The 9,064-nt window shown below is 43.4% G+C and overlaps 1 protein-coding gene across 1 annotated transcript in view; it reads right to left on the minus strand.

The window, feature by feature from the left end:
* REXO5 (RNA exonuclease 5) overlaps window positions 1-9,064 on the minus strand; it is a 44,787-nt gene that overhangs the window by 34,897 nt on the left and 826 nt on the right. The window contains exons 2-4 of the mRNA XM_025371495.1: window positions 8,550-8,689; window positions 2,428-2,540; window positions 673-799 (exon numbers count right to left, since the gene is read on the minus strand). Coding sequence (XP_025227280.1) covers window positions 673-799; window positions 2,428-2,540; window positions 8,550-8,689 — 380 coding nt within the window. The remainder of the gene's footprint in view (window positions 1-672; window positions 800-2,427; window positions 2,541-8,549; window positions 8,690-9,064) is intronic.

Below are 9,064 nucleotides of genomic sequence, written 5' to 3' on the forward strand. Positions count from 1 at the left end.
CCACTTACAGGCCAGAACTTGGGCAAGTTACTCAGTTTCTCACATACAAAATGGAAATTAAAAAGTATCTATTTATAAGACTATTGTGATAACTGAAGATGATATGTGTAGCATGTGGTCCATGGTTAATAGAGAGCCTGACACACAGGGAGTGCTCAATAAATGAAAGCAAAAAAAGAAAATGGTGACCCAGGGAAGTTAAATTGGGGCTCACCAACTCAAATGCCTTCAGGAATAAATGGATGAAATGGGTCACTAGGAAATGGAAGAGGCTATGGGAAAATGGAAAGCAGGTGCCTCTTTTTAAAGATGACAACTGCTATTCAGTTCCATATACTGTTTTAAGGGTGCCCAATCTTGTGATTTTTTTAAAGAGAGGTAGATAACACAGCTTGTATATATATTTTATAATTTCTGAAAACACCATAGCCCAAATAAAATAGAACAATATCAACCTAGGAGCTACAGATTATAACCTGGGAATAAGTGTTTGCCTAGATTTCCAAAGAAAATCAGAGACAAATCTACATGAGGCCTCTAAGGTCCTTTTGCTTTATATATCCCCTACTGTTTGTTCAGTTAGGTTGCCAAGGAGCATGGTCCCTGACACATGTATTAGTCTCAGAATGGGAGGACAGACTCAGCCCCTAGTGCAAAGTTTTCTTAACTTACATGTCTGAATGCTTTTCGAAGACATCCAAACTCCAAATAGAACCTGTAAAAGTGTAGCTGACTCATTCCCTGCAGAACAAAAACCACTACGTTGTTTAGGTGGTTTTGATGAAAAAGCTGGCACCAGCTGCCGAGAAATCAAACCAACACAGTTAAGAGAGATGGCCTTAAGTCAGTTACAGGCATATAGAGGGGAAATAGGGGAGAAGGAGCAGGAAAAGCAGTGCGTGAGAGTTAATAGAATTTATCATCATTCACTATCTGCCTGAAACTGGAAGACAGCCATTATTGCACAGAATTCAAATAAAGATCCATAGAGATAAATACTTATTGCATTCAAATCAAATAAAATACCAAGCAAAACACAATGCATTTAAATTCACTGTCCTATTGATTAAGATTTGTTTGGAATCAAACAAAGTCATCCCTAAGATCCCAACCTACTCTGCAGTCCTTCCTAAGCCAGGTAATCAAATGGCTGGCTTTAAGAATTTCAGTTTTAACCGGGCACGGTGGCTCATGCCTGTAATCCCAGGACTTTGGGAGGCCAAGGCAGGTGGATGACTTGAGGTCAGGAGTTCAAGACCAACCTGGGCAACATGGTGAAACTCCATCTCTACTAAAAAAATATACAAAAAATTAGCTGGGAGTGGTGGTATGTGCCTATAATCCTAGTTACTCTGGAGGCTGAGGCAAGAGAATCACTTGAACCTGGGAGGTGGAGGTTGCACTGAGCGGAGATTGTGCTGCTGCACTCCAGCCTGGGTGACAGAGCGAGACTGCATCTCAAAAAAAAAAAAAGGTTAAATCCTGCTCCACCCGTTTTTGTAAATAAGACTATTGAACTACAGTCATGCTTATTTGTCTGTGTGTTACATATGGCTGCTTTGGGCTACAATGGCCAAGTTGGGTAGTTGCAATAGAGACATAAAACCTACCAAAAAAAAAAAGTTTTAGATAAACTGACAGACTGATGGCTGTAATTGTTGATGGAGAAGATAGTTCTCAAAGTAGCTAGCCAATTCATAACAACCTCTCCCAGAAAGATGTGTGTATTATTTGTATACATACAAAACATTTTTCATAAGACACTTAATAATGGCACCAACAATATCAAAATAGTAAGATTCTCTTTTTTTTTTGTAGGGACTGGGTCTCGCTATGTTGCCCAGGCTGGTCTCAGACTCCAGAACTCAAGCAATCCTCCCACCTTGGCCTCCCAAAGTGCTGGGGCTTACAGGTGTGAGCCCCTATGCCTGGGCTCTCTTTGTCCTTTATTTGTAAAAGAAAGAAAAAAGATTAACTAGAATTCTTCACAAATCATTGTTATTTCAACTGAGTCTGCATCAGGTGAAACAAACTAAAATACCTATAGTAGCCAGACAGATACTGTAAATACGGGAAGCAGGCCAGGTAGGACATTGGAGAATACATGTCCCATATAATGGGGGAGACCACCACTCAGCTTTGACAAATTGTTGCCATGTGGGAATATAGGGATAGCTGCCATTTTTGAGTTTTTGGAAGAAGAAAAGGTAGATTTTTATATAGGAATTTCCAGAAATAACACTTGGCAGACATCATGAAAAAATTTAGGATGTGCTGTAGAGCAAAAAAATAATGTTGATAAGCCAGTTTGAAACCTCTGGTTTGAATGATAGAGCCTTGAGAGAGGTAAAAAAAAAAAAAAAAAAAAGAAAAGAAAAGAAAAAAGAAACCTGTGGTCAATACCCACCATTTAAGTTCATTTCATACCTGGGTTTTGGAACATTGGATTTGCCCAGAACTGCATACTTCAGCAATTCACACAGCTGGTCATGGGTTACTTCACAGTTGTCAGTAAATAAAATGGTAGATAAGCGGGCTTTCTGCAAAGATTAATCAGGGCATAGCAAACAATTATTGGTTATCAAGAATACCAACAAAGTTAGTTATTAAATTATTCTAGCTTCTGATTACTTTAACATCCAGGTATATTCTAACATAAGGAAGTTCTAATTAATTGAAAATGATGGTATAAAATAACAATATGTGGTAGGTATGACATTATTAATAAAATATTGAACTATCATTGACACAAAATCTGAATTATAGATACTTGGTTACATGCTAGGAATAGGATAAATAAAACATAATTCATGCTCTCAAAGAGTCCATTCTACTAGGAGGAAAAAGCAATAGCTAATTCCAACATAGTGTGGGTAAGTGCTAATACAAAGGTATAAGAACAAGGAGTCTAACTGCTTTAGGGGTCAGAGAGTTTGGGGAAGGCTACTGAGATGAAAATACTGAGGCTGGCCGGGCACGGTGGCTCACGCCTGTAATCCCCGCACTTTGGGAGGCCGAGGCGGGTGGATCACAAGGTCAGGAGATCGAGACCATGGTGAAACCCCGTCTCTACTAAAAATAGAAAAAATTAGCCGGGCGCAGCGGCGGGTGCCTGTAGTCCCAGCTACTCGGGAGGCTGAGGCAGGAGAATGGCGTGAACCCGGGAGGTGGAGCTTGCAGTGAGCTGAGATTGCGCCACTGCACTCCAGCCTGGGCAACAGAGCAAGACTCCGTCTCAAAAAAAAAAAAAAAAAAAAGAAAATACTGAGGCTAAGCCTTGAAAATGAGTCTACCCTGTTGGTGGGAACATCACATTCAACATGTAGTATAGCTTGGCAAGGAGCCAAGATTGCATGTTGCATAGTAGTGGAGGTACGAGGAGAGGGAAGCAGGAGCCAGATCATAGATCAATGCGGCCTAAGCTAATGATTGAGAATTTATCCCTGGGCAACAAGAATTCAGTCAAGCTCCCAATCCCTTTAAAAAGGCTTTGAACTTATACTTGTTTTTGTTTTTTCTCTTCTGAGATAGAGTCTCACTCTGTCACCCAGGATGGAGTACAGTGGTGCTATCTTGGCTCACTATAACCTCTGTCTCCCAGGTTCAAGTGATCCTCCCACCTCAGTGTCCTGAGTAGCTGGGACCACACATTAGCTGGGACCACAGATGTGTGCCACCACACCTGGCTAATTTTTTTTGTATTTCTGGTAGAGATGGGTTTTCACCATGTCACCCAGGCTGGTCCTGAGCTTAAGCCATCTGTTTTCCTCAGCCTCCCAAAGTGCTGGCATGAGCCCCCATGCCCAACCTACAGTCACCACACCCAGCCTATATTTGTTTATTAAAGTAATTCGTGTTTGTTATAAAAGATTCAATAATAGAGAAGTGTAAAATAAATGATACACAATAGAGAAATGAAAATAAAAGTCACCTCAGAGATAATTAAAAGTACAACTCAAAGGTAATCACCACTTTCCTTTTGGTCTGTGAGGCAGCAGAGTATAGCAATTAGAAGCTCAAGCCCTAGAGTCATACTACCTGAGTTCAAACACCAGGCTCTATCATCTTGGACCAGTGCCATAGCCTTTCTAGGACTCAGTTTCTTCATCCAGAGAGTAATTATAATTTTATCTCATTAAATAATTGGGAGGACAAATGAAATAGTTCAAGTACAATGTACTGAGGCTAGTGCCTGATACAAGTACTTAAACATCAGATAGTATTGCGAATTTCTTCCCATGGTCTTAAGTTAATGTTAAACTCTTATATTAGCCAGACACAGTTCTGATCACTTTACATGCATTAAATAATTTAATTCTCACAACTTTTTAAGTGTGTACTACTATTATCCCCATTTCACGGATAAATTGGAGAAACAGACAGATGACAGAACCATGACTGGAATGCAGGCTTATCTCTATACTATATAGCCCCCAGTGGATTTTATCAATCATTCTTTTTTGAAACCAACTCCCTACTCCCGAACTTAATCTGTGAGTATCTTTCCATATCAGTTTAAAAAAAAAATAACACATCAATTTTAATACTTGAATAATAGTCCATTTTCTAAATTTACCTGAAAATTTATAATATATCTGAAAAAAATTCCTTATTGATAACACTGTTTTATTTTTTAAATTACAAACAACATTATGATGAACATCCTTGTACAGACACCTTTGTACATCTATCTAATTACTTTCTTAGGATCAATTGCCGGTTCAAATGAACTCTTGAAAGAATATGCCAGTTTGTTTTTACCAAATAAAAACATGAAATTAATAAGGTGAGACTGAGCAAGATGGAGTCTATACGGCGGTGAGTAACCCTGGTTGCCAGGCATGGGATGTCAAGAGCCGGAGTTGGGTGAGGGTGTCCTGCAGAGGAGACAGTCCAGGACTAGGAGCAGAAGACCAGGACATTCATGCAGGAGGGTGCTCAGGTGTGGGGTGTCAAAGCCTCAGCAGCACAAGGAGGTCACCCATACAGGAAGGAAGGGAGGGCAGTGAGGCCAGATATCAGATGTCAGAAACTATTTAGGGTAAGGAGGGCATCAATGCTGAGGGACAGTAGTGGTCTGTTGCAGGATTTAAAGCCTGAACAGGATGAGGGTATAAACATGAGAGGATGGTGGCAGCTACCTGTCATAGGATGAGGGTGCTCACAAAGGAAGATGACCTGGTACCAGGGAAAGCACATATGGGCCTGGAATATCTTTTTGTGCCAGAAAGTAATGATGTGCTCAAAGAACGGTGTTGTCATGTCAAAAGTCCACAGAAGCTAGCTTAATGACAAAATCTTGGATATTTAAAGCATCACAATCCAGTAAAAGATAGAAACACACTGAACAAAATAGGTACTATTGAGTTCATACTGATAAAAAAGTAAATGCATAAGCCCAAAATGTTTGAGGAAGCACATTACAAAGAGAGTTGGGAACAGTGGCTTGGGCCTGTAATCTCAGCTACACTGAGGCTGAGGTGGGAGGACTGTTTGAGCCCAGGAATTCCAGACTAGCCTGGGCAATATAGCAAGATCCTGTCTCAAAAAAATAAGTAAGAATGAAAATTACAAAAAGAAAAAGATAACTTTAGAGAAGTTTAGTAGAAACTACCTTAATCGAGTTATCAAGGTTAATATCACCAGTAACGGGACAAATCAAATTGTGTACAATCTGCAAGGGAGCAGAGTATCACTCTTGTGATATTCCTGCTAAAGATGTGTATAACCTGAATCTAATCAATGAAGAAACAGACAAATCTAATTTAAGGGACATTCAACAAAATAATTGGCCCAGGATTATTCAAAAGCAATAAAGTCATGAATATCAAGGGAAGACTAAGGAACTGTTTGAGGGAGACATGACAAATTTAACACAATTCTAGACTGGATCTTATTGCTAAAAACAATCTTATTCAAACAACCTACAGACAACTTGGATGGCATCTGAGGAGCAGATGGTCATAATATATCCATGTTAATTTCCTGATTTTGATGGTTGCACTGTGATTATGTAGGTTTATGGAAAATATGTAATAAGATATCTTGGCGGTGGATGGAAAAAGACCATTGTGTTAGCAACTACTTTCAAATGTTGGTTGAGGGGAGGTTTTGATACTGTTCTTACAATTTTTCTGTAAGTTTGAGATTGTTTCAACATAACAAAATATGTGATTGTCAGTCTCCTTACACTTCTTACCACATGAACATTAAACTTTTTTTGCAAATTCCATAGGCAAAAAAACTGGAATCCCACTTTAATTAAAAAAAAAAATTTCAGCTGGGTGCATTGGCTCATGCCTGTAATCCCAGCACTATGGGAGGCTGAGGCAGGTGAATCTCTTGATCCCAGGAGTTGGAGACCCTGTCGCTCTTTAAAAAAAAAAAAAAAAAAAAAGGGCCAGGCACAGTTGCTCATGTCTATAATCCCAGAACTTGCAGAGGCCATGGTGGACAGATCGCTTAAGTCCCAGAGTTCAAGACCAGCCTGGGCAACATGGCAAAACCCTGTCTCTACAAAAAAAGAAAAATTAGCTGGTGCAGTGGCACACGTCTGTAATCCTATCTAATTGGTGGAACTGAGGTGAGAGGATCACTTCAACCTGGTAGGCGGAAGTTGCAGTGAGCTAAGTACAGCCTGGGCAACAGTGAGAACACCTCAAAAAAAAAAAAAAAAAAAAAAAAAAATCACATCCCTAATCCCGCTCTCATATATTATATAACTTATTTTTATCACTTGTCTCTGCCCACTAGAATATAAGACCTACTAGGGCAGTGAACTTTATTCACTGATGTACCCCAAGCACCTAGGTCAGTGCCCCAGCACATGGCAGACAATAAAAACCAATGAATGGCTGGGTGCAGTGGCTCATGCCTGTAACAGGCAGAGACAGGAGGATCCTTGTTGCACCACTGTAGTCCAGCCTGAGTCCAGCAGAGCAAAGACCCTGTGTCAAACACAAAAACAAACAAAAAGCCCAATGAACGACTAAAGGGATGAAGTATATTTAGTTCTCAATAAATGGAAGGGGATGATAGCGATAATCATGCTTTTTTTTTTTTTTTTTTTTGAGACAGAGTCTCGCTCTGTCGCCCAGGCTGGAGTGCAGTGGCCCGATCTCCGCTCACTGCAAGCTCCGCCGCCTCCAGGGTTCACGCCATTCTCCTGCTTCAGCCTCCCGAGAAGCTGGGACTACAGGCCTCTGCCACCACGCCCGGCTAATCTTTTTTTTTTTTTTTGTATTTTTAGTAGACACGGGGTTTCACCGTGTTCGCCAGGATGATCTCCATCTCCTGACCTCGTGATCCGCCCGCCTCGGCCTCCTAAAGTGGTGGGATTACAGGCGTGAGCCACTGCGCCCGGCCGATAATCAGCCTTTTTATTCCTCTACTGCAGTGGTCCCCAACCGTTGGCACGAGGGACCGGTTTTGTGTTAGACAATCTTTCCACCCACTGGGAGAAGGCTGGGGGGATGGTTTCGGGATGATTCAAGTGCATTACATTTATCATTAGTCCTAGAACCCTCGTATGCAAAGTTCACAATAAGGCTCACAATAGGGTTGGCATTCCTATGAGATCTAATGCCTAGGTGGAGCTAAGTCGGTAATATTTGCTCGCCCACCGCTCACCTCCTGTTGCTTTGTGGCCCGGTTCCTAACAGGCCAGCTGTGGACAGTGGTTGGGGACCCCATGGGCAGGCAGGCACCAGTCTGTGCACAGGGGGTTGGGGACCCCTGCCCTACTGGAATGTAAACTGCAGGAGGGCAAGGAATTGTATTTTTGTGCCCCGGGATACTGCTAGAACATAGAACAATTCTTGGCACTGAGAAGATGGCAACAAATATTTGCTGGACGAACATTCCTATTATGCGCCAGGCACCGTGCCATTTTTTTTTTTTTAAGAGATGGGGTCCTTGTTATATTGCCCAAGCTGGTCTCGAATTCCTGGCCTCTAATGATGCTCCCGCCTTGGCCTCCCAAATTGCTGGGATTACAGGCGTGAGCCACTGCACCCGGCCCACTATCCTAGTTTATTTATTTATTTATTTTTGAGACGGAATTTCGTTCTTGTTGCCCAGGCTGGAGTGCAATGGTGTGGTATCGGCTCATTGCAACCTCCTGCTCCTGAGTTCAAGTGATTCTCCTGCCTCAGCCTCCCAAGTAGGTGGGATTACAGGTGCCCACCACCATGCCCGGCTAGTTGTGTGTGTGTGTGTGTGTGTGTGTGTGTGTGTGTATGTTTGGTAGGGACAGGGGTTTCTCCATGTTGGCCAGGCTGGTCTCAAACTCCTGACCTCTCAAAGTGCTGGGATTACAGGCATGAGCCACCGTGCCCGGCCGGCTCACTATCCCAGTTTTAAACCGCCAATGACAGCCTTGTGGCAGGAAGGTGGTTGTACACTCATTCCTATTTTAATGATCAGGGATCAGGTTCGGAGAGGCCAGGGCGGAGACCCAGCCCGCATCCAGGGCACCCGACGGCGGCTGGGCAAGAGTCCGGGAGCTCCAAACCGCCTCGGGCCGCCTGCTTGGGCTCCACGTTGCTCACCTTGGCCTCGGGCTGACTCTCCTCGAGATCCCAACTGGCTTTCATCGCCTCAGCTGCCCCGACCAGCTTGTTTGGGGCCTGCCTCCTTTTCCTGACCTTCCTGGGGTGTCTCTCGGTCCCTTCCCTCTCTGGCTCCATGGCTGTGGAGAAAGATCAGCTAGAGCTGGGGAAACTCCAGCGCCCCTATCCCCCGCGTGCCGCCTCCTAGCGGGAGAGCTGCAGGGGCTTGACGGCTTTCAGTTTACCGAACTATCCCCGTCCCCCTAAAAAAGCAAAGGTGCCAACGATCTCCCCGTTCCGCGGACTGGACACCCGCGCCGCTCTAACCCAAACGGCTTTACCGTCCCCATCGGATACCGGATTCCCAACGGTTCCCCAACGGCTAAAACGGGCGTCTGCCTGGCAAAGAAAGAAGGAGGTGCTGCCGAGCGGCTTCCCCTCCTAAAACCACTCCCCCCACCTCCCAGCCCGGGAAACGCAGAAGAGAAGCCGGGCGGAGAGCAGAGGCTGTCCCC

Source organism: Theropithecus gelada, chromosome 20 (genome assembly GCF_003255815.1).
Source record: "Theropithecus gelada isolate Dixy chromosome 20, Tgel_1.0, whole genome shotgun sequence".
Taxonomy (NCBI): domain Eukaryota; kingdom Metazoa; phylum Chordata; class Mammalia; order Primates; family Cercopithecidae; genus Theropithecus; species Theropithecus gelada.